Source organism: Scyliorhinus torazame, chromosome 2 (genome assembly GCF_047496885.1).
Source record: "Scyliorhinus torazame isolate Kashiwa2021f chromosome 2, sScyTor2.1, whole genome shotgun sequence".
Taxonomy (NCBI): Eukaryota; Metazoa; Chordata; class Chondrichthyes; order Carcharhiniformes; family Scyliorhinidae; genus Scyliorhinus; species Scyliorhinus torazame.
In genome coordinates, this window is record NC_092708.1 from 98287346 (window position 1) to 98313868 (window position 26523).

A 26523-nucleotide genomic window follows, 5' to 3' on the forward strand; every position below is an offset into this window, starting at 1 on the left:
TAATATGGGGGGAGCAATCAAGCTAGAAAGAGATCTAGCGGGGAGGGGAGGAGGGAGGGAGAAGGGGGGGGGGGACAACTGGGTTGCTGCTGCGGAAATCCAAAAGGAAATGGCTAAAGAGTGGGTGGGCGGGGATGGTGTGCAACGCTGGGGGAGCGAGCGGGAGCGTGGAGGCGGGATATGGGACTGGCCTAGAGAAGGTAATGGCTAGTCGACACGGGAGGGGGGCAGGTAGCCCCTTAGTGAGGCTGATCACGTGGAACGTGAGAGGCCTGAACGGACCGATAAAAAGGGCCCGAGTGCTCGCGCATTTGAAAGGACTAAGGGCAGACGTGGTTATGCTCCAAGAGACGCACCTAAAGGTGGCGGACCAAGTTAGGCTAAGGAAAGGATGGGTGGGACAGGTGTTCCACTCAGGACTGGACGCAAAGAATAGAGGGGTGGCCATTTTGGTGGGGAAACAGGTCGCATTTGAAGCAAAGAACATCGTAGCAGATAGCGGAGGTAGATATGTAATGGTGAGTGGCAGGCTGGAGGGAATGGAGGTCGTGTTGGTTAACGTGTATGCCCCAAACTGGGACGATGCGGGATTTATGAGACGGATGCTGGGGCGTATACCGGACCTGGAGGTAGGAAACTTGATTTTAGGAGGGGACTTTAATACGGTGCTGGACCCGGGGCTAGATAGATCCAGCTCAAGGACCGGAAGAAGGCCGGCAGCGGCCAAGGTACTTAAGGGGTTTATGGACCAAATGGGGGGAGTGGATCCATGGCGATTTCTTAGACCTAGGGCTAGGGAGTATTCCTTCTTCTCCCATGTCCATAAAGTGTACTCCCGGATAGATTTTTTTGTTTTGGGAAGGTCGTTGATCTCTAGGGTGGAAGAAGCTGAGTACTCAGCCATAGCGGTTTCGGATCATGCCCCACATTGGGTGGACCTGGAATTAGGAGAGGAAAGGGAGCAGAGAACACTCTGGCGATTAGATGTGGGACTGATGGCGGATGAGGGAGTGTGTGCAAGAGTGCGGGGGTGTATTGAGAGATACCTGGAGGTCAATGACGACGGCGAGGTCCCTGTGGGAGTGGTATGGGAAGCACTAAAAGCGGTGGTCAGAGGAGAGCTGATCTCCATTGGGGCCCACAAAAGGAAAACAGAGGCCAAGGAAAGGGAAAGATTACTGGGGGAGATTTTAAGGGTGGATAGGGAATTTGCAGAGACCCCGGAGGAGGAATTGTACAGGGAGAGGAGACAACTCCAGACGGAATTTGACCTTCTGACCACCAGAAAGGCGGAGGTACTGTGGAGGAAGGCACAGGGGAGGAGGTATGAATATGGGGAAAAGGCGAGTCGCCTGTTGGCTCATCAATTGCGAAAGAGGGCAGCAGCGAGGGAAATAGGAGGAATTAGAGACGAAAGGGGAGACACGGTGCGAAGGGCAGGAAAGATAAATGAGGTGTTCAAGACCTTCTATGAGGAACTGTATAGGTCTCAACCCCCAGAGGGAGAGGAGGGGATGCGGCAGTTCCTGGACCAATTGAGGTTCCCGAAAGTGGAGGAGCGGGGGGTGGTAGGCCTGGGGGCACCGATTGGGGTGGACGAGGTTATTAAGGGACTGGGAAGCATGCAAGCAGGGAAGGCCCCAGGACCAGACGGGTTCCCGGTGGAGTATTACAGAAAATATGTGGACTTGTTGGCCCCGTTGATGGTGAGGACGTTCAATGAGGCCAGGAAAGGGGGGACTCTACCCCCGACGATGTCGGAGGCGACGATATCGTTAATTTTGAAGAGGGATAAAGATCCGTTGCAGTGCGGGTCCTATAGACCCATTTCATTGTTGAACGTGGACGCCAAATTGTTGGCAAAGGTACTGGCATCGAGGATAGAGGACTGTGTCCCGGGGGTGGTGCACGAAGACCAGACAGGGTTCGTAAAAGGGAGACAACTGAATGTTAACGTGCGACGACTATTAGGGGTGATAATGATGCCCCCAGTGGAGGGGGAGGCAGAGATAGTGGCGGCAATGGACGCAGAGAAGGCATTTGATAGGGTGGAGTGGGAGTATTTATGGGAAGTGTTAAGGAGGTTTGGGTTTGGGAACGGGTTTATTAGCTGGGTTAGACTTCTTTATGGGGCTCCAACGGCAAGCGTAGTTACAGGTCGACATAGATCGGAGTATTTCCGACTATATAGGGGAACAAGACAGGGATGCCCGCTGTCTCCATTGTTGTTCGCGTTGGCAATTGAACCTCTGGCCATGGCGTTGAGAGACTCCAGGAAATGGAGAGGGGTGATTAGAGGGGGAGAAGAACACCGAGTCTCGTTATATGCGGATGACCTATTGTTATACGTGTCGGACCCAGCGGGGGGAATGATAGAGGTTATGCGAATTTTGAGGGGGTTCGGGGATTTCTCGGGGTATAGGCTAAACATGGGGAAGAGTGAATTATTTGTGATACATCCAGGGGACCAGAGTAGAGAGATAGAAGGCTTGCCTCTAAGGAAAGTGGAAAGAAACTTCCGATACCTGGGGATTCAGATCGCTAGGAGCTGGGGAACCTTGCACAGACTTAATCTGACACGGTTGGTAGAACAAATGGAGGAGGACTTCAAGAGGTGGGACATGCAGCCTCTATCGCTGGCGGGCAGGGTGCAAGCAATTAAGATGATGGTCCTCCCGAGGTTCTTATTTGTATTTCAATGTCTCCCTATACTAATCACTAAGACCTTTTTTAATAAAATAGACAGGAGCATCACGAGCTTCGTGTGGGCAGGGAAAGTTCCGAGAGTAAGGAGGGGGTTCCTTCAGCGTAGTAGGGACAGAGGAGGATTGGCACTACCGAACTTGGGCGATTACTATTGGGCCGCCAATGTGGCAATGATACGTAAATGGATGATGGAGGGTGAGGGAGCGGCGTGGGAAAGACTGGAGAGAAAGTCCTGTAAAGGGACGAGTTTAGAGGCGCTGGTGACGGCGCCGCTACCGATCTCACCTAAAAAGTTTACCACGAACCCGGTGGTGGCGGCAACATTGAATATCTGGGGACAGTGGAGGCGACAGAGAGGGGTGCGGGGAGCCCTGGTGGGGTCCCCAATCAGGAACAACCATAGGTTCGCCCCAGGAAGAATGGATGGAGGATTTCAGAGCTGGTTCCAGTTGGGAATTAGGAGGGTGGGAGATTTATTTATAGATGGGACTTTTGCGAGCTTGGGAGCATTGGAGGAAAAGTATAAGTTGCCCCGGGGAAATTTCTTGAGATATATGCAGGTGAGGGCATTTACTAGACAACAGGTGAGGGAATTTCCATTGCTCCCGACACAGGGGATACAGGACAGGGTGCTTTCAGGGGTGTGGGTCGGAGAGGGCAAGGTGTCAGAGATTTACCGAGAGATGAGGGAAGAGGGGGAGGAGTCGGTGGGCGAACTAAAAGGAAAGTGGGAAGAAGAACTAGGGGAGGAGATAGAGGAGGGTATGTGGGCTGATGCCCTAAGCAGGGTAAATTCCTCTTCCTCATGCGCCAGGCTTAGCCTGATTCAATTTAAGGTGCTACATAGAGCACACATAACGGGAGCAAGATTGAGCAGGTTCTTTGGAGTGGAGGACAAATGTGGGAGGTGTGGCGGGAGCCCGGCAAACCACGCACATATGTTTTGGGCATGCCCGGCACTGGAAGGGTATTGGAAGGGAGTGACGGGAGTGATTTCGCGGGTGGTGAGGGCCCGGGTCAAACCAGGCTGGGGGTTAGCTCTATTTGGAGTTGCGGAAGAGTCGGGAGTGCAGGAGGCGAAAGAGGCCGACGTTGTGGCCTTTGCGTCCCTAGTAGCCCGGCGCAGGATCCTACTCATGTGGAAGGAGGCGAAACCCCCCGGACTGGAGGCCTGGGTAAATGATATGGCGGGGTTCATTAAACTGGAGCAGATAAAGTTTGCCCTGAGAGGATCGGCTCAAGGGTTCACCAGGCGGTGGCAGCCATTTCTCGACTACCTAGGGGAACGTTAGAGGGAAGACAGATGACCAGCAGCAGCAACCCAGGGGGAGGGGGGGTTTAGTTTAGGTCAAAGATAAAGGGGTTTTGTTACTTGTGTATTGTTTAAAATTTCTGTATTGTTATTGTTGCGTTTGCTTTGTAAGAGGGGAAAAATTGTTGTTTGGGAAAAAATTTTCAATAAAACATTTATAAAAAAAAAAAAAAAAAAAAGAAAAAGGTGTTATCAGATTGCTGGGTGTGTACTGTTGACCCTGTTACAATCCTCTGACCCCAAACTGTGTTACAGTATTTACAGGTTAAAATCTGTGTAACTTCATCTGCAAATATCAAAATTAAATTAGGCTCTTTGATCCCAGGATTAATTTGGTGAGCTTCTGTATAATCTTAATTGCTATTGATTTTCCTTCGCTATTGTTACTTAAATTGTTTTCCAGTTCACATGTATGATGTCTGGACTGGATTAAGAAGCAATCAGTTTCCAGCTTGGTTCGAGTGGTCAGATGGATCTTCCGTGACCTTCACTTACTGGGACCAGGCTCAGCCTAATATCCCCGATAACACGACAGAACACTGTGTATCATACGCAGGCAAGGCAAGTTCATGACTGATTCATTATTTCTGCATTCACTTTTCTCGGAGTGTGTTTCTTTAATTCATCAATAGACCATTAAACATTTTTTAAAAAACTATGATTGAAAATCAGACGGGTGCCAACTGTCCTAACATTGGCTGCACGAGGCCTGGGAGATTTTGACTCCTGCGATGGCCTCTGCATGTCCATGGACAGTTTCTTACCTGCGCCATCAAAATCAATTTCCCTTCTTCCTTCCTCTTTTGCATTCCAAAGGGTTTGTTCCCTCCATGACAACATAGCATAGACTTTGAGGCCATCGGTGACTGGGCATCGAAGGGCTTAGGGTGTGTCAGAGATAGTTTAAATGTTATTTAGTTTCAGTTTCTTTTGTATGATTTGAGAGTCTTTTATTTCTGCCCCTCTTTTTTTTAAAAAGGAGGCACTAATACCTTGGCAACCTAATGCCCCCACATAGGTCAATGGCAAAGGAATAGTTCACTCTTTGGTGCATTGGCTTCTACTTTTAGGGGTTGTGTTTGAAGGCAGTAACATGGTTGGTTGTGTATGGATGCAATGTTCTAGATTCTTTTCCAGCTACATCTAATCCCTTGTGGTTTAGTTTTGTACGGACAATACCAACCAGCTGATAGTCCATTTTTAGGGCGAGGACTCATTAGCATAACAACAGGCTGCAGTTGGAGCTCAAGCATGCTGAGGCATTCCAGCAGCTCTGAACCACCCCAAGATTGAGCAACCTGGATATTCTCCAGGACTCTGAGATAGACCCCAGTGCCAGGGAAGGGGAAGGCTGTGTGAGCGGCAGTCTGGTTTATTGTGCTAAGAGAAGAATTCAAGCTTCCCCTGGCCCTACAAAAATAGAGGAACTTGCCTTTAGGATTCTCTTCAGCCAGGCCACCAGCTAACACTGCTCAGAACATGCACAGTGCATGTTCTAACCAGTTCAGTCAAATGTCATAGGGTCCCCAGTTAACATTTTAATTGGGCCTATTGTGTGACTCGAGTGGCCGCCCAAGCTGCCTGTGAGAGACCTCCAGAAATATTGCTGCAATGGAGTGATAGTGCCAGCTTGGTGGTTTGTTCCTTTGCTTAGCATATTGATACGGCATCATCATCCAATTCTGCTGGGTGGCCAGCCTAGAAATTGAGCCTGTAGAATATAAACAAAAGTTATTAAGATGTGGGAAAGAGTTTTAATTTTGGTCATGATAGTTACAAATGGCTGATCAAGCTGTTAGATATTTGACCACCTTTAGCAAAAACTATGCTTATGCCATTTTTTGTAATAAACGCTTTCAGATATGTCATATTATTCATGCAGCGGTCAGATTTAAGATGGCTAGAAACATTTTAGTCACTATTAAAGCCTAATGAAGGCTTTCTAACTAATTGTTCAATAGGGTGAGTGTAAAATGGGTATGAAAAGGAACAGTAGCGGAAACAGTTTTTGGTTGAAAACATCCAGGGCACAGTTTTCCCAAAAGGGAACAAAGGCCCCTAGCGAGTGGGTTTAGCCCCATGTTTCCCGGCACTCGCAGTGCCAAGAAACACATGACTATTCAACGTGACCCGTGTTGAATAAGGAATCTGAACGGGGAACACGCAAGTCCGCATATAGCCCCGTTTTGTACAGTGGGGAGCTCCGCACGTCGGAACTCCATATTGTAGCGAGATATCGCGACGTTATTTTTACAATCCCCAACCCCCTGTTGCTAACCTTTGGTTGGTTCAATTGGCTCTGTTTTCTAACCTTTGCTCTCGAGTCGCCAGGTATCTTTACGATACCGCCACAAGGTTCAAGTTCAAGTAATGATCAATAACTCAATACACCAATTAGTAAGATTCAAATCAAAGCACATTTATTTACACACAGTCAAATCTACTCATGCATAAATGCTACTTTCTAAGCTACTTCTATAACTAACAGGCCTATACTTAGCTTCGGACTGGCCCACCAGGTCAGGGGAACAAATGGCCTTTCGTTCGGGTTCTGAGTCTGCGGGATTCAAAAGCTGGTATGGACTGGTAGCTAGGAGCACCTATCTCGTAGCGAGCGTTGACTTGACTTGGTCGCCACACTACCAGAAGGATGTGGAGGCTTTAGAGAGGGTGCAGAAGAGATTTACCAGAATGTTGCCTGGTATGGAGGGCATAAGCTATGAGGAGCGATTGAATAAACTCGGTTTGTTCTCACTGGAACGAAGGAGGTTGAGGGGCGACCTGATAGAGGTATACAAAATTATGAGGGGCATAGACAGAGTGGATAGTCAGAGGCTTTTCCCCAGGGTAGAGGGGTCAATTACTAGGGGGCATAGGTTTAAGGTGAGAGGGGCAAAGTTTAGAGTAGATGTACGAGGCAAGTTTTTTACGCAGAGGGTAGTGGGTGCCTGGAACTCACTACCGGAGGAGGTAGTGGAAGCAGGGACGATAGGAACATTTAAGGGGCATCTTGACAAATATATGAATAGGATGGGAATAGAAGGATACGGACCCAGGAAGTGTAGAAGATTGTAGTTTAGTCGGGCAGTATGGTCGGCACGGGCTTGGAGGGCCGAAGGGCCTGTTCCTGTGCTGTACATTTCTTTGTTCTTTGTTTGTTGTTGAGACTTACGGTCTTTTGGCGGCAGCTGAACAGGTCACTGTCAAGGGTTGGTTCGCGCTGCTCAGTGATCCTGTCAAGAAGGAAGATTTGAACTTGGGGGCTTTACTTTATAGTCCCCAGGGGCTTCCCGCATTTCGGGGCGGACCCCGTACCTGGTTCCAAGTGATTGGACTTTTTTCCAATCGCTTGGTTTGATTTCTCCAATACTGGAGAGGTTCCCTGATCGATGGGGCAGTCTTTAGGCGTCCATTAACCTCTTTTGTGTTGGCTCCTGCTGGCGCTGAGGAGTCTGGCTTGGCCTTGTTCATCTCAAATGTTTCAATTGTTCCCAGGGATCGCTCATTAGTATGTAGATGGCCGCTACATTATTATGCAGATGGTTGCTGGTATTGATGCTGTCTGGGCTTTTGCAGAGTTTAATACACAGTAAACTTGCACCTGCTAGTTTCTGCCTGTGTTGGCTGAATTTCCCTTCAGCCTTTGCTGTTATCCATTTTACGTCAGGAATTGGCTAAATTTGGCTAAATCAGGAATTTTACGCCAGGTGGCTAAACCCCCCTCCTTCCCCCAATCACAATATGGGAGAGTCCCCACACCCCAAAACCCACACTGGGTAGCCCCAGCCCGATCATACACAAATGCCAACTTAGCACCCAGGTGACACTGTCAAAATGCCAGACTGGAATTACCAGGGTACTGAGGTGGCGCCAGTTGTACCAGGGTACCACCCAGCCCAAAGGGCATGCAGTTTGGGGTCTCCAATCCCATTCCATCTGGTCACTATTTGTGAGGACCAGTACCAAACAGCACTCAACTGAGGTCTCTGGAGGTAAAGGCATTGAATACCTAAGCCTCAGGTACCTCGGGAATCTGCACATTAGAGTAAAGCTAGCTGTCTCGCTCTAATATGCAGATTTGTTAGTAAGTGATCCCGATCATTGCATTGAATCTCGCGGGAGGTTGCAAGTCGGCTAGCGGGGTCTCCCAGCTTTCAACTGCGCCATGGCAAGCTGCTTTTCTGGCATAGCATGGCCATTGGATCGCGCTCCCAATGCCATATTGGGTCAGATTGTTGATCAGGCATCTAGGTTGGACTTCTTACAAATACTAATGAGGGCCCAATCAGCTGACTGGCTGATTGTTTTAGGATCATTATCTTCTCTATTTGACCTCATCAAAGTTTTAATAGAAAAATGAAACGCTCAAAACTGTGAAAAGCCTTCAAAGGAAAATAATAAAAACATTTTAAGAGCAATCCCTTCAAGCGCCAAACATCATCCATAATGCCACAAATCTGTAGATTCTTAATTCGCACATGCTTATTCTTCCTGAAGATATTGCATCATTTTACTTCATCTAGTTCAAGTTTTTAATGTTAATTACTCATTTATGTTGCTCATGTACTAGTTTTAAAATCTGCCAGTTGAATGCGGCATCATATGAACTTGGAGTTTCCTCTACCAGCCATGGCTCATTAGTTTCAAGTCAAACTCCAGAGATTTGAACATAATACACAGACACTCGAGTGCAGTATTAAGGGGCATGCTGCACTTTTGAAGGTGCTGGCTCTTGGGTGAGCCATTCACATTTCAGGCAGATATAAACTTTCCAGGGCAGCATGGTGGTGCAGTGGTTAGCACTACAGCTTCACGGCACCGAGGCCCCAGGTTCAATCCCGGCCTGGGTCACTGTCCGTGTGGAGTTTGCACATTCTCCCCATGTTTGCATGGGTTTCGCCCCTACAACCCAAAGATGTGCAGGGTGGGTGTATTTGGCCATGCTAAATTGCCCATTAATTGGAAAAAATGAATTGGGTACTCTAAATTTATTTTTAAAAAGATATAAACTTTCCCATGACTCTACTTGAAGATGACCACAGAAACTTTCCCTGGTGGCCTGGTCAATATTAATTTTTCAATAAGCATCACTCACAGCAGTCATGAGCACATGACTGTGGGACTTTGCTGTGTTTCCTACACTACAATAGTGACTATGGAGTTTTCATTGGCTGTACAATACCTTGCAATGTTCTGAAGTCATAAAAGGCACCATGTAATTGTAAGTTCCTCCTTTACGTAGATTATTGCACTTGGAGAATGTGAACTTCTCGATGGTAAAACTTTAAAAATTTCATATTCTACAGTTGGGTCGGTGGAAGTTTGCAGATTGTGACAACAAGCTATCATATGTATGTAAGAAACCAGGAAAGATTGGGAATGAAACAGATCTGCCTGATGTAGGATGCCCTCAGAATGAGGTAATCTTCTTATTTTATGGTAACAATGCACTGCATCTACTTGATTCTTTTGGTTAAACCTTGAAATGTACAGTTTTGTGGCTTTAAATATACACAGGCTAAATTAAAGTAAAGTATCTATTTTTTGAAACGTGTCAGCAACTGTCAGCATTATAAAGTTTGCTCATGGTTACTAAGCTCTGATAACAATTAAATTTCATCCAGGCATTATCAACTTAGTCTGTTCACTGAACAATGTTTGGATATTGAAAAGGCCTTACAGATGGTTGCAGTGGAACACTGCCATAAGCATAATAAGCAGATAAAGGTGGGGGGGAATGACAAAAATAGGAATGTTTTTGGATTCATTTATAATAAATGTGGGGGTTTATAGTAAAAGTAATGTTTGCTAATATACATCGTTTTCCTACATTCTGCATCATAAATATAAAGCAGCAAGATCAAAAAATGTTTTACATCCTTGGCTTGTGAAGGTTGAAAACAACTCTAAATCTTATGTTTTCCCTTTTAAGCCCTGGAAAAGACATGGAAACTACTGCTACAACCTTGAATCATCAGAAGTAGCCTTTGAATCAAAATGTCATCTTACAATACAGAACAGGTACACAAAATCTTGCAATTTACTTTTTACTTTAAGCGATGATGACAATTATGATCATTCTCACTCAAACACAATGGGTGGGATTTTCCAGCCTTTGCTGGCGGAGGGATAGTCCGGTCCCACCGATGGAGAGCCCCTGCCTCAGGCCCAGTGATGGAGGGTGTGAACTTCGGGTCCCACTGTCAGCCAATGGTGGGCCACCGCTGCCACCACTGCTGGGAGGGGGAGAGTGGGGGAAAATCCCGCCCAATGTTTGTACATGCAAGAAGTGTGACTTCCCTAGCGATGGCGTGAATTTGTTTTTCAGTTGTTGAGTATCAAGGAAGGAAATCTGCTGTCCTTACCCAGCCTAGCCTTTATAGCTTGCTGCAAATATCTAGTTTGTAATTCAAATCAATGGAAAAGCCTGGAGGTGACATATTTTGTTTGCATTTCCGTTTGAGAAAAGCATGGTGCATTGTGATCGAAATGGGCTGTTGATCACCGTTTAGTTCATCTGTGTATGTTTAGTGCCAGAAGCAAGTAGTTTAGGTTAGGAGCCTTGCAGCAGTCAGCAGTCAGTCAGCTTGGAACAAGTAGAGAGAGCATCTGCCAAGATCTGGGAATTAGCTGTGGACCAGTACCTGTACAAAGGCTGTGGAAGCATAGAGGGCTGATGGGACTCAGGAGTGTTCCTGATGTTTAAATCCCGAAGCAAGAAACCAGTTGTAGTTTTGTTTGTAGTTTCCACTGGCCTAGCCAAAGGCCAGTGGAAGGACCCCCATTAAATATTAAACAAAAACAGAAAATACTGGACAAATGCAGCAAGCATGACAGCATTTGTGGAGATAGAAGGGAGCTTACATTTTGAGTCTGGATGACTCTTTGTCAAAGCTCGACTCTTTGTTGAATCATCCGGACTCAAAACATTAGCCCCCCTTCTCTCTCCACAGATATTGTCAGGCCTGCTGTAATTGTCCATTATTTTCTCATTTTGTTTCAGTTTCAAGCATCCACAGTCATTTGCTTTCATACCCATAAAATAGTACCTTGGAGAAGAGCTGGAACACCAAGATGAAATAAAGTGACTTCCAGAGGGCTATGGCATACCTTTGGGTTAGTCCTTCATGAGGCTTTTTTTATTTTTTAAATTCATTTACGGATGTGGGCGTCACTGCTTAGGCCAGCATTTATTGCCCATTCCTAGTTGCCCTTCAGAAGGTGGTAGTGAGTTGCCTTCTTGAACCGCTGCAGTCTTTGAGGTTCACCCACTGTGCTGTTAGGGAGGGAGTTCCAGGATGTTCTCCCAGCGACAGTGAAGGAGCAGCAATATATTCCCAAGCCAGGGTGGTGAGTGACTTGGAGGGGAATCACCAGGTGATGGGGTTCCCAGGTATCTGCTGCTCTTGTCCTTCTAACAAAGAACAAAGAAAAGTACAGCACAGGAACAGGCCCTTAGGCCCTCCAAGCCTGCGCTGACCATGCAGCCCATCTAAACTAAAATCTTCTACACTTCCGGGGTCCGTATCCCTCTATTCCCATCCTATTCATGTATTTGTCAAGATGCCCCTTAAACGTCACTATCGTCCCTGCTTCCATCACCTCCTCTGGCAGCGAGTTCCTGGCACCCACTACCCTCTGTGTAAAAAACTTGCCTCGTATATCTCCTCTAAATCTTGCCCCTTGCATCTTCATAGATTTCATAGAATTTACAGTGCAGAAGGATGCCATTCGGCCCATCGAGTCTGCACCAGCTCTTGGAAAGAGCACCCTACCCAAGGTCAACACCTCCACCCTATCCCCATAACCCAGTAACCCCACCCAACACTAAGGGCAATTTTGGACACTAAGGGCAATTTATCATGGCCAATCCACCTAACCTGCACATCTTTGGACTGTGGGAGGAAACCGGAGCACCCGGAGGAAACCCACGCAGACACGGGGAGGATGTGCAGACTCCGCACAGACAGTGACCCAAGCCGGAATCGAACCTGAGACCCTGGCGCTGTGAAGCAATTGTGCTATCCACAATGCTACCGTGCTGCCCAATCTTAAACCTATGCCCCCTAGTAATTGACCCCTCTACCCTGGGAAAAAGTCTCTGACTATCCACTCTATGCCCCTCATAATTTTGTAGACCTCTATCAGGTCTCCCCTCAACCTCCTTCGTTCCAGTGAGAACAAACCGAGTTTATTCAACAGCTCCTCATAGCTAATGCCCTCCATACCAGGCAACATTCTGGTAAATCTCTTCTGCACCCTCTCTAAAGCCTCCACATCCTTCTGGTAGTGTGGTGGCCAGAATTGAACACTATACTCCAAGTGTGGCCTAACTAAGGTTCTATACAGCTGCAACACGACTTGCCAATTTTTATACTCAATGCCCCAACCAATGAAGGCAAGCATGCCATATGCCTCCTTGACTACCTTCTCCACCTATGTTGCCCCTTTCAGTGACCTGTGGACCCATACACCTAGATCTCTCTGACTGTCAAGGGTTCTACCATTCACTGTATATTCCCTACCTGTGTTAGACCTTCAAAAATGCATTACCTCACATTTGTCCGGATTAAACGCCATCTGCCATCTCTCCACTCAAGTCTCCAAATGATCTGAATCCTGCTGTATCCTCTGACAGTCCTCACCGCTATCCACAATTCCACCAACCTTTGTGTCGTCTGCAAACTTACTAATCAGACCAGTTACATTTTCCTTCAAATCATTTATATATACTACGAACAGCAAAGGTCCCAGCACTGAACCCTGCGGAACACCACGAGTCACAGCCCTCCAATTAGAAAAGCACCCTTCCGCGAGACGACAACGGCAGCGAAACCCATCCAAGAGAAGCAAATGACAACACCAACAACAGACCCATTCGAGTATTGCCCTCTGTAATTGTTTCTCCGGCACCCAAATGTATATCTACCTCCCCAGTCTCCCTGCCACCCACAAATAGATGCCTACTTTTGTGTTGTAAATAATTTTGCCAATTGTACAGAGTTGCTACTGTTGAGCTGGTGCATAATACCTTACTAATTACTTTATTTTATTTTTTATTCATTTTTTATAATTCATTTTTTTTCTTTTTTGGTATGTTTGTGTGTGCCCTTCTCTTCTATATATATATATATATAATTCTGTGTACATAACAGTAAATATACTTTGTTCAAAAACCCAAGAAAAAACATTTATATTTAAAAAAAGAAAAGCACCCTTCCATTGCTACTCTCTGCCTTCTATGACCTAGGTAAGAAGTTTTACAACACCAGGTTAAAGTCCAACAGGTTTGTTTCGATGTCACTAGCTTTCGGAGCGCTGCTCCTTCCTCAGGTGAATGAAGAGGTATGTTCCAGAAACATATATATAGACAGATTCAAAGATGCCAGACAATGCTTGGAATGCGAGCATTAGCAGGTGATTAAATCTTTACATACCTCTTCATTCACCTGAGGAAGGAGCAGCGCTCCGAAAGCTAGTGACATCAAAACAAACCTGTTGGACTTTAACCTGGTGTTGTAAAACTTCTTACTGTGCTCACCCCAGTCCAACGCCAGCATCTCCACATCATGGCTTCTATGACCTAGCCAGTTCTGTATCCATCTTGCCAGCTCACCTCTGATCCCATGTGACTTCACTTTTTGTACCAGTCTGACATGAGGGACCTTGTCATAGGCCTGACTGAAGTCTTTATAGACAACATCCACTGCCCTACCTGCATCAGTCATCTTTGTGATCTCCTCAAAAAACTCTATCAAGTTAGTGAGACACAACCTTCCTTTCACGTGCTGCCTCCCGCTAATGATAGTGGTCGTGGTTTCGGTAGGTGTTGTTGAAGGAACCTTGGAGAGTTACTGCAGTGCATCTTGTGATAGTGCCCACGGCTGCCACTGTTCATCGGTGGTGGAGGGTTTGAATGTTTGTGGAAGGGAGAGCAATAAAGCGGGCTGCTTTGTCCTGGACGGTGTCGAGCTTGTTGAGTGCTGTTGAAGCTGCACTCATCCAGGCAGGTGGAGAGTTTTTCATTACACTCCTGACTTGTGCCTTGTAGATGGTGGACAGGTTTTGAGGGGGTAAGGTGGTGAGTTACTTGCTGTAGGATTCCTAGACTTTGACCTGCCCTGGTAGCCACAGTGTTAATATGGCTAGTCCAGTTCAGTTTCTTTTTTAAAAAAATTATTTTATTACAAACATGTATCAAAACAGGTTACAGCGAACAAACACCCCGAGAAACATGCTTCCCTACAATTAACTATGCAGTCTGTACAGATTTTCCTCTTTTTCACTCCCCCTCCCCCGTGACGAACAACCCTTCAAACACGGTCACAAATATCCCCCACCTTTCCTCAAACCCCTCTGCTGAGCCCCTTAACTCAAACTTTATCTTCTCTAAACACGGGAAGTCATACAGGTCACCCAACTAAGCCGCTACCCTGGTGGCGATGCCGACCGCCACTCCAACAAAATTCATCGCCATGCAATCAGAGAAGAAAAGGCAAATACATCAACCTTCCTGTCCAGTTCAGTTTCTGATCAATGATAACTCCCAGGATGTTGATTGTGGGGGATTCAGCGATGGTAATGACATTGAATGTCAAGGGGCGGTGGTTAGAGCCTCTCTTGTGGGAGATGGTCATTGTCTGGCACTTGTGTGGCGTGAATGTAATTTGCCACTTGTCAGCCCAAGCCTGGATATTGTCCAGGTCTTGCTGCATGAGGACATGGCTGCTTCATTATCTGAGGAATTGCTGAAAATTGTGTAGTCACCCACAAACCTCCCCACTTCTGACCTTATGATGGAAGGGAGGTCATTGATGAAGCAGCTGAAGATGGTTGGGCCTAGGACACCATCCTGAGGAACTCCTGCAGTAATGTCCTGGAGTTGATATGATTGACCTCTAACCACCACAACCATCTTCCTTTGTGCAGGTATGACTCCAACCAGCGGAGAGTCTTCCCCCTGATTCCCATTGACTCCAGTTTAGCTAGGGCTCCTTGATACCATACTCGGTCAAATGCTGCCTTGATGTCAAGGGCAGTCACTCTCGCATCACCTCTGGCATTCAGCTCTTTTATGCACTGTAATAGTTCCACGGAGGCAGAAATCCCTTCACCAAAACCCATTTTATTAACAAAACAAGCAGTAGTAAGACCATGTGCACTCAGCTTGCTATCTACACTGGGATCTGACACTCCCTGTTCTCTACAAAGAAGAGGTTCCCTGATTGGTCCACTAATCAGGGAACTCTTATTCCAATTGGCCAATCTCAAAGGCCTGGTCTAAGTCATTACATGAACCTTCAAGGGTGTTGTAATGTATAAAGGAATTTGTGTGGTGGTTTGATAAAAAAGACAACTGAGTTCATAGAACAAGTAATTCTGAACGATAGTATTAAGTTAATAGTGTTTTCTCTGTCTAATTCATATATACAGTAAAGTTTGTAAATCTTGTGGTTTGGTGAAATCTTGTGGTGCAGTTCTGTTGGTTGATTACTGACTGTTCAGATTTGTTTTTAAATGTTAATGGTCCCTAATAGGATCCTAACAAACTCCAGACTCCAATATGGTTGACTCCTTACTGCACTTTGAAATGCCCCAGTAAGCCACTTTGTTGTATTCAAGAAGGTGACTCGCTACCACCTTCTTGGATGGGCAATAAATTCTGGCCTTGGCTGCGACACCTGCATCCTGTGAATAAATGAATGTAAAAAAGGTTATGTTTATCAGACCTGTACTAGCCATAGAGTAGTAAGTTTCTCTATTAGTTGCAAGAAAATTTGAAAAGCACCATTTTGTGCAGTGTCTACGCAATAGAAAAGAGCCATTGGTTTCATTTCTGAAAAGTAAATGCATATTTTTTCCAAACTGCAGGTTTGAGCAAGAATTTATTAATAGCCTAATTGCAAAACATACCACAGAAAATGGCAAGTACTTCTGGACTAACTTTCAGGATAGGAATGGTACTGGAGAGTATACATGGTTTACTTCACACCAGGAGAAAGAGCCTGTAACATATACAAACTGGAATGCATATCAGCCAGGTAGGTACTTAAGAGTATTCCGGATTAAAAACAGTAAATAATCTTATTAGTTGGCAAAACTAAAATTTCAGGTCCTTCCCAATAGCTCAGTTGGTGAATGCAATATCTAACTTAGAACTGAGACTTGTAGATCAAGGAGATCCCAGGTGTTACCCCCTGTATGTGGAGATGCCGGCGTTGGACTGGGGTGAGCACAGTAAGAAGTCTTACAACACCAGGTTAAAGTCCAACAGGTTTGTTTCAAATCACTAGCTTTCGGAGCACTGCTCCTTTCTCAGGTGAATGAAGAGGTATGTTCCAGAAACATATATATAGACAAAGTCAAAGATGCAAGACAATGCTTTGAATGCAAGCATTTGCAGGTAATTAAGTCTTTACAGATCCAGCGATAGGGGTAACCACAGGTTAAAGAGATGTGAATTGTCTCAAGCCAGGACCATTGGTAGGATTTCGCAAGCCCAGGCCAGATGGTGGGGGAGCGTAACAGACATCTACAGACGCTGAAAGATGCCCTCGTACGAACGGGATCTGGTGCTCGACTCATTGATCGATAGTTCCAACGCGCCACAGCAAAAAACCGCACCGACCTCCTCAGAAGACAAACACGGGACACAACAGACAGAGTACCCTTCGTCGTCCAGTAATTCACCGGAGCAGAGAAACTACGACATCTTCTTCGCAGGCTTCAACACGTCATCGATGAAGATGAACATCTTGCCAAGGTGAACATCTTGCCTTCAAACAACCGCGCAACCGTAAACAAACCATTGTTTACAGCAAACTACCCAGTCTTCAGAACAGCTACCACGACACCACATGACCCTGCCATGGCAATCTCTGCAAGACGTGCCAGATCATCGACATGGGTACCACCATTATACGTGAGAACACCACCCACCAGTTACGCGGTATATACTCATGCGACTCGGCCAACATTGTCTACCTCATAAGCTGCAGGAAAGGATGTCCCGAAGCGTGGTACATTGGTGAGACCATGCAGACGCTGCGACAACGGATGAACGGACATCGCGCAACAATCACCAGGCAGGAATGTTCCCTTCCAGTCAGGGAACACTTCAGCAGTCAAGGGCATTCAGCCCCTGATCTCCGGGTAAGTGTTCTCCAAGGCGGCCTTCAGGACGCGCGCCAAAGCAAAATCGCCGAGCAGAAACTTTTACCCAAGTTCCGCACACATGAGTACGGCCTCAACCGGGACCTTGGATTCATGTCGCATTATATTCGCCCCCCACCATCTGGCCTGGGCTTACGAAATCCTACGAACTGTCCTGGCTTGAGACAATTCACACCTCTTTAACCTGGGGTTACCCCTATCGCTGGAACCTATCTCTTCATTCACCTGAGGAAGGAGCAGTGCTGCGAAAGCTAGTGATTTGAAACAAACCTGTTGGATTTTAACCTAGTGTTGTAAGACTTCTTACTGTGTTTAAATTAGGCAGTAAATTAGATAATCTTAACTGGGAGTTAGGGGAGGGGATGCATAGGACTGCATTTAGCCTCAGTATCATTTGAGCTAAAATGGGCTAAACACAGTTTCTACCTCTGCTGCTCAGCTCTCCGGATTAATAGAATATGCTGGCAAATGGTCAGCAAGAAAGGTCTCAATTGGACTTGTTTATGATGCCTGTGGAATCAGAGAAGGTGAATGCAGTCACTGCCACGTACCCTTGTGATAGAAAGATGCTAAACATGACCTTGCACGTGAATTGGATTATGGTGAGGGAGATTTGTGCACCGACAGTCTCACTCTCCTGTCCTGACCTATTTTGGTCCAGTAATATGATGAGCCGAGATGACTGGAGATGGATCCGGATGCAGTGGCTCACCAGGAACCACTGTGTCTTGCCAAGCTCAACATGTTCCATAACATGGCACTAAATTGTCATGTGTACTAAATTGTCTTCAAGACTTTGGACCTCAAATTGGTCTCATCTATTGAGTCTGCCAGAATCGGTCTTCACATGCCAGTGTAGACAAATCCCGAAGTTGCTGAGTCAAAGTGAGCAGGGTGTGGCCACTGTTGCATGGTCACAACTACTGGAACCGCAATTGAGATCTGTGTGAAGGTGAGGATCAGTGCAAAACAAATCAATCCAAGAGTACGGTGAGCCACCTCCAAAAGGAGCTTCTCCTCCCTTACACCATTGCACGCACCTTCAAATACAAGTGCACATCAAAGGAAGAGAGAAAACGCAAGCAGAGGAAATCCTGAAATAGCGACTTGCTCAAAAGTCGTTTGTCTGTGCTATCCTGTCCCAATTTCTGCAGAATCTTTCGGCCACAGATCGGCCAATGTACCCACCTGAACCCTACCAAACACCCCAGATGATGGGCATGAAGTATGACCACATTCGTGGGAGCAGCAACGGCAAGAGTATGATTTAATCCATTCTAGAAAGAAGGCAATGTGCCTTTTCTGCAAGTATTGGGTAATTAGCAAAGTATAAAGGCTTTGTTTAAAAAAAAAAGTGATGGAGCTTTCAGAAGTGGCAATTTAAGTGAAACAAAAAATTACTGTGTTGAAACAAATGACAGCATTTCCTTACTTTTTCCAGCATCTCCGGGTGGGTGTGTTGCCATGGCCACAGGAAACGCTCTTGGACGGTGGGAGGTCAAAAACTGTAAAAGCTTCAAAGCAATGTCCATTTGTAAGAAGAGTATTGGCAATACCACAGAAACTGAGGAAGCTCACCCAACAGGTTCTTGCCCTCCTGGGTGGTATACTAATGCAGTCCTTGATCAATGCTACAAGGTGAGAATATCATCTGTTTTGCTTGGTGTGTACACTTCTTTTTTACTTTAAAGAACAATCAGTTAATTTCCAGTTGTTTTTTGTCCCAGCGAGAGGTAATATATATGGGGCGGGATTCTCTGTTAATTGACGGCAAAATCGTGGCGTGGGCACGGACAGAGAATAGCTTCCGACGCCAAAATCGCGGCAGGTGCTTGTTTGACGCCGAATCGTGATGCTCCGCCACCTCGAAAATGGCGCCAATGTGATGCACACCGCATGTACTTTAAACACCGTTTGCATGTCATTAGTGGCCCACCCATGATTCTCCGCCTCCGATGGGCCGAGTTCACGATGGCGCGGTCCACGTGGGCTCTCAAATCTAGTAAACCTGACGTGGTGGCTCTGAGAGAGAGGGAGGGCGTACGGACAGTGTCCAGCGACGCCATACTTCGCCGACAGTCATGCCGGTGGCTGGGGACTTCTGCCAGGGCCGGGAAGAGTAGTGGGGGTGACCAGGAGGTGAGCTGTGGGTTGGGGTGGACGGATACGCAACACAATTAACTGCAGCCAGCAAGGCAGCCATGCGCTCCGCTGACAGCCATCTTTAAACAGGGTGCCCTGGACCGTAGTAGTTGCCCCTCCCCCCCGGGCACCCCCCTGGGCGCCCTCTGGCCCCAGCTGATCCATCAGCCGTATGGGTGCTCCAGCACAACCTGTCCAAGCGTTTTAGCTCCAATAAGTGTGTCTGTGGGGAGTGTATGTTTGTGCGCGGCTGCAGCTTGTCAGCCCTGCGAGTGTCGATCACGGATCCGGCGAATCCTGCACCATTTTTCATGCGAATCATAGAATCATAGAATTTACAGTGCAGAAAAAGGCAGTTCGGCCCATCGAGTCTGCACCGGCCCTTGGAAAGAGCACCCCCCTTCAAGCACACACCTCCACCTTATCCCCGTAACCCAGCAACCCCATTTAACCTAAGGGCAATTTAGCATGGCCAATCCATCTAACCTTCACATCTTTGGACTGGAGGAAACCAGAGCAGCTGGAGAAAACCCACGCAGACACGGGGAGAAAGTGCAGACTCCGCACAGACAGTGACCTAAGCAGGAATCGAACCTAGGACCCTGGCGCTGTGAAGCCATAGTGCTAACCACTATGCTACCATGCTGCCCCTAATCATAGAACATAAAACATAGAACATTACAGCGCAGTACCGGCCCTTCGGCCCTCGATGTTGCGCCGACCTGTGAAACCACTCTAAAGCCCATCTACACTATTCCCTTATCGTCCATATGTCTATCCAATGACCATTTGAATGCCCTTAGTGTTGGCGAGTCCACTACTGTTGCAGGCAGGGCATTCCAAACCCTTACTACTCTCTGAGTAAAGAACCTACCTCTGACATCTGTCCTATATCTATCTCCCCTCAATTTAAAGCTATGTCCCCTCGTGCTAGACATCACCATCCAAGGAAAAACGCTCTCACTGCCCACCCTATCCAATCCTCTGATCATCTTGTATGCCTCAATTAAGTCACTCTTAACCTTCTTCTCTCTAACGAAAACAGCCTCAAGTCCCTCAGCCTTTCCTCATAAGATCTTCCCTCCATACCAGGCAACATTCTGGTAAATCTCCTCTGCACGCTTTCCAATGCTTCCACATCCTTCCTATAATGCGGCGACCAGAATTGCACGCAATACTCCAAATGTGGCCGCACCAGAGTTTTGTACAGCTGCAACATGACCTCATGGCTCCCAAACTCAATCCCTCTACCAATAAAAGCTAACACACCGTACGCCTTCTTAACAACCCTCTCAACCTGTGTGGCAACTTTCAAGGATCTATGTACATGGACACCGAGATCTCTCTGCTCATCCACACTGCCAAGAATCTTACCATTAGCCCAGTACTCTGTCTTCCTGTTATTCCTTCCAAAATGAATCACCTCACACTTTCCTGCATTAAACTCCATTTGCCACCTCTCAGCCCAGCGCTGTAGCTTATCTATGTCCCTCTGTAACTTGTAACATCCTTCCGCACTGTCCACAATTCCACCGACTTTAGTGTCATCTGCAAATTTACTCACCCATCCTTTTACGCCCTCCTCCAGGTCATTTATAAAAATGACAAACAGTAGTGGTCCCAAAACAGATCCTTGTGGTACACCACTAGTAACTGGACTCCAGTCTGAACATTTCCCATCAACCACCACCCTTTGTCTTCTTCCAGCTAGCCAATTTCTGATCCAAACTGCTAAATCACCCTGAATCCCATGCCTCCGTATTCTGCAGTAGCCTACCGTGGGGAACCTTATCAAACGCTTTACTGAAATCCATATACACCACATCAACTGCTTTACCCTCACCCACCTGTTTGGTCACCTTCTCAAAGAACTCAATAAGGTTTGTGAGGCACGACCTACCCTTCACAAAACCATGTTGACTATCTATAATCAAATTATTCCTTTCCAGATGATTATACAGCCTATCTCTTATAAATCTTTCCAAGATTTTGCCCACAACAGAAGTAAGGCTCACTGGTCTATAGTTACCGGGGTTGTCTCTACTCCCCTTCTTGAACAAGGGGACAACATTTGCTATCCTCCAGTCTTCTGGCACTATTCCTGTAGACAAAGATGACTTAAAGATCAAAGCCAAAGGCTCAGCAATCTCCTCCCTAGCTTCCCAGAGAATCCTAGGATAAATCCCATCCGGCCCAGGGGACTTATCTATTTTCACACTTTCCAGAATTGCTAACACCTCCTACTTATGAACCTCAAGCCCTTCTAGTCTAGTAGCCTGAATCTCAGTATTCTCCTCGACAACATTGTCTTTTTCCTGTGTGAATACTGACGACAAATATTCATTTAGCACCTCTCCTATCTCCTCGGACTCCACGCACAACTTCCCATTACTGTCCTTGACTGGCCCTACTCTTACCCTAGTCATTCGTTTATTCCTGATATATCTATAGAAAACTTTAGGGTTATTCTTGATCCTGCCTGCCAAAGACTTCTCATGTCCCCTCCTGGCTCTTCTTAGCTCTCTCTTTAGGTCCTTCCTAGCTAACCATAACCATAACCTAACTTGTGACTCTCAAGCACCCTAACTGAACCTTCATCACCAATCGATGGTGATCCATGCAGCACCGGTGCTAGCCCCTCACCGGTTGCAGAATCGGTGCAGGTATGAGTCCACGGATTCTCCATTGGCGTCAACAGTTAGTTGCAGAAATGGCGAATCCCCAGGTCTTGTAATTCGTGAAATAGGCAAATTTACCATACTGAGAAGAGGCCTGGTAGCATGTTCCTTTGGGGAAAACATTAATAAATCAGGATACTAAATGTATGATTTTTCTTATAAAAAATTAAATAATAAGAGTACACATACTCACAGTAAACATTCCCAGGAACTGAGCACTGCATTTAGCATTGTTCATTTTACTGTAATTTAAGATACAAAGTAGATCAGGAAGATGAAAATTGGATAGCATACCAAACAATTGGATAGCATTCCTATTCCTGATCACTCCGACTGGAAATATGTATTTGTGTGGACATGAGAAACGAGCAGGAGTAGGTTCATTGTAATGGTGCCCATGATCAAATAGTTTGCCAATACTTGCTTAGGTATTCAAGAGTGTTATTGCCTATAGAATAGTACCTTTTCAATGGAGGAAAGAAGAAGAAAACAAGGGGGGCATTTTGGGATATAAGGTTGGCTGAGGCCATGGCAATCAGGAGAACACTAATTTTTTCCCAAACATTAACCCAAGGGCATTGAAACGACTTGCAGCAGCATCATTACTGTCCATATCATGATTTGTTAAAATGATGTATTGTCGCATATGGCAGCCACTTTTTAAAGAATAAATAGTTTAGGTTTATAATGATTAATCTGATGTGAAACCCAGGAATGCCAAGCCCCCAAAACAAACATTTCTTCCAATCCCCAAAAATGACGTGAGTGCCGTTAACAGAAAACACAGGAACAGATGAAGTGAATAGTTGTCAGGAAATCCATATTAATTTAGTTGCTTTCAAAACTATTTGTGTTCTGTTTAGAACATCAGTAGCAGTCGTGTGTTTGGGATTTGAGCAGAGACTTGCGTGTGCATTGTGCAGGTTGTCTATGATATTCGGCCTCTGTTTGAGATGCCGCATAGCTACATGTGTGTAAACGTTTGAGATGGAGAGTTGAGGTCCAGGCTATATTGTGTTCATGATATTGTTGTTGACCATCTTCGATGTATGCTTTCTTCAAGTTTTGGATCAATCAGAAAGTCAGCGGACAGGGACCAAATGCTGCAGCTAACATGCCATTGATTTTTCACGACCCTGGGCCGGGCCGGAGAATCCCCGTGAATGGGCCATGCCACCTCGACGCCGGCACGTGATTCTCCGCAGAGAGGAGAATCGACACCATTGGCGCCGGCGTGGTTGGTGCGGCACCGGTCGCGGGCCGCTCTCCATAAGAAAAGGACCGAGCCGTAAGAAAAGAACCGAGTCCCGCCGGTGCCGTTCCAACCTGCTTTGAGCCGGCGGGACCTCGGCGTTGAAGGGTCAGGTGGCGGCCTGTGGGGGGATCCGATGTGGCCTGGCCCGCGATCGGGGCCCACCGATCGGCGGGCCGGCCTCTGTGGCTGAGAGCTTCCTTTCCTATGCACCGGCCCCTGTAGTCCTGCGCCATATTGCGTCGAGGCCAGCGCGTTGAAGGAGGTCACTGCGCAAGCGCACGTTGCCGCCACGCCACTGTGCATGTCCTCGTTGGCGCCGACGCAACTGCGCATGCGCGGATCCCGCGGTACACAGTTCACGCCAGGATCGGCAGCTGGAGCGGCACGAACTGCTCCAGCGCTGTGCTGGCCCCCTGTAGGGGCCAGAATTAGTCCTGGGAGCGGCCCGTACACGCCGTCATAAGACGCAACGGTATTTACGGTGGCGTGGACACTCTGCAGCGGGATTGGAAAATCCCACCCCTGTTTCTGTGTCCTAACATTTCATGATTTATTTTGGTGTTCAGTGTTCAAATCCAACCCAGACTGCAGGCCTTATTGCACCTGAAAAATAATGATCAGCAACTAAAAATGAGTGTGGTTGGAGGAAATGGTAGTGGGAGATAACCACCCAGCGCAGGGACAATAGGGGAACCAGACTTGCTATAAGTTAAGACACAAGCAGCAGAGTTTTCAATGAATTTCACTAGAATTTGTAGGATTAGCCCCCACCATTCAAAAGAGTCAAAAGTATGATCTAATGAGCATTGATTTGCTGGATGCAGGAGTTTTACCCCTCAGTCAGGGGGAGGTCCCACCTTGGAAAGCTGCCAGCCAATCTGATTCGCTGGCAGTTCTCCAATCCCTCCAGCAACAGCGCTGAACGACCGGAGGAAATACTGCAAGAAACGTCCTGAGCCTAAATCCAGGGAACCAGAGAAAAACATGTCAGTGGTGTCGAGGTGGGGAGGGAGAAAAGGTCTGGGGTGGGGACCTTTAAAAATTTAAGTTGGGCAGGAAACGACCCTTATGTGGCCACAACGTCCTTGATTGGGACATGTGTGAGCTTCTTGTCCCAGTGTAAATAGAGTTGGTAGCAAGGAAACACATTTGGAAACAATGGCTTCTCAATATTTAATTGGAGAAAGTTTCTGCTCATTCGGGATGTAAGATACAAAGTCTCATAATTTAGGAAAAGTGGAAGGTTTGAGGGAGGTGGTGGTGAGGAAGAGCTGAGCGTCGTCAGCATATGTGCGCCTTCAGATGAATGATGCTGAGGGGCAGCGGATGAGACCAGACTAGATCTTTGGATGCCGGAGGTAACTATTTGGGAGCAAGAAGTGAAGCCTTTGCAAGTGATTCACTGGCTATGGAACCACGTGAGAGAAGCCCCACTGAACTGGACGACAAGGTGGCACATGTTGGAGGAGGGGATGATGTGGTGAACAGAGTCAAATGTTTCATGCCATATTTAACTATATATTAAGTGACTTCCGGTTGCGGCTATGCCGAGGTAGGTCGCACGTTCGGCAGCTCCCGCCGGGAACGGACTTTTGGGCTCTCTAGAAGGGCCCCAACGGCAATTGTTCAACGGCTTCCAGTGTGGGAAGGTGACAGCAAGGTCCCCTCGACATTATATGGATTGGACCAGGAGTGGAGCGGTGAAAAAAGTGATCTTGGAGCAGCGAAAAGTGAGAGGGAGAAAAAACAAGATGGCGGCGGGTGGAGACCAAGCAGCATGGGCGCAGTGGTCGCAGGAGCAGCAGGGGTTTCTTAGACGCTGCTTTGAGGAGCTGAAAACCAAAACGCTGGCGCCAATGAAGGCGGCGATTGAGAAGCTAGTGGAGACCCAGAAGGCCCAAGGGGCGGCGATCCGGGAGGTGCGTCAAAAAGCCTCGGAGAACGAGGACGAGATCTTGGGCCTGGCGGTGAAGGTGGAGGCGCACGAGGCGCTGCACAAGAGTTGGGCGGAAAGATTTGAGGACCTGGATAATAGGTCGAGGAGGAATAATCTTCGGATTCTGGGTCTCCCCGAAGGAGTGGAGGGGCCCGATGCTGGGGCATATGTGAGCACAATGCTCAATTCGCTGATGGGCGCGGGAGCCTTCCTGAGGCCCCTGGAGCTAGATGGGGCTCACCGGGTCCTAGCAAGGAGACCCAAGGCCAACAAGCTGCCAAGGGCTGTAGTGGTGAGGTTTCACCGCTTTATGGACAGAGAGTGTGTCCTGAGATGGGCCAAGAAAGAGCGGAGCAGCAGGTGGGAGAACACGGAGATCCGAATCTACCAGGACTGGAGTGCAGAGTTGGCTAAGAAGAGAGCTGGTTTCAATCGGGCTAAGGCGGTGCTCCATCAAAAGGGGGTGAAGTTCGGTATGCTGCAGCCAGCGCGACTGTGGGTCACATTCCAGGATCGGCACCACTATTTCGAAACGCCTGATGAGGCATGGAGCTTTATACGGACTGAAAAGTTGGACTCAAATTGACGGTTTGTTGTGGCGGGATGTTTCCTGTGTACATGGTGTTTATTACGTTTAGGGAATGTTCCTCTGGTTCGGGTGCTGGATGGGGATGGGTGAAGGGATTTGATGGGGAGACTGTGGGAGAGCGTGGCCGTCGGTGTTGGAGGGGCAGACCCCACGAAGGAAGAGGGGGAGTGGAGGCCCGGGGATGGGGAATGGGGTAAGGCCGCAAAAGGAGCTGCGCCAGAGGGGGCGGGGCCGGCTTAGGAAAACGCGGGCTTTTTCCCGCGCTAGAGAAGGACGGGGGTGGGGGCCGGGGGGGATGGGCGATGCTGGAGAGGAGCACACACTGACTGCCATGGAGGGGGGATTCTCACACTGGAGGGGGTCGATGGAATGGCGGGAGAGGCCAGGGTCAGCAGGAGTCAGCTGACTTACGGGAGTGAGCAGCCCCCCCAATCCGGCCGATAACTTGGAATGTGAGGGGCCTGAACGGGCCGGTCCAGAGGGCCCGGGTGTTCGCGCACTTAAAGGGACTGAAGGCAGACATGGTTGTGCTCCAGGAGACATATTTGAAGGTGGCAGATCAGGTTAGGCTGAGAAAGGGATGGGAGGACAGGTGTTCCATTCAGGGCTGGATGCGAAGAACAGAGCGGTTGCAATACAGGTGGGGAAGCGGGTGTCGTTTGAGGCAATGAATATTGTAGTGGATAATGGAGGTCGATATGTGATGGTGAGCGGTAGGTTGCAGGGGGTGCG

At 47.4% G+C, this 26523-nt stretch overlaps 1 protein-coding gene across 1 annotated transcript in view; it reads left to right on the top strand.

Annotated features, from left to right (window-relative positions):
* The window catches only part of ly75 (lymphocyte antigen 75), a 228516-nt gene that overhangs the window by 84327 nt on the left and 117666 nt on the right, over nucleotides 1-26523 (top strand). Inside the window, exons 8-12 of the mRNA XM_072474567.1 lie at nucleotides 4422-4579; nucleotides 9325-9438; nucleotides 9951-10039; nucleotides 15890-16059; nucleotides 18633-18829. Of these exons, the coding sequence (XP_072330668.1) occupies nucleotides 4422-4579; nucleotides 9325-9438; nucleotides 9951-10039; nucleotides 15890-16059; nucleotides 18633-18829 (728 nt within the window). The remainder of the gene's footprint in view (nucleotides 1-4421; nucleotides 4580-9324; nucleotides 9439-9950; nucleotides 10040-15889; nucleotides 16060-18632; nucleotides 18830-26523) is intronic.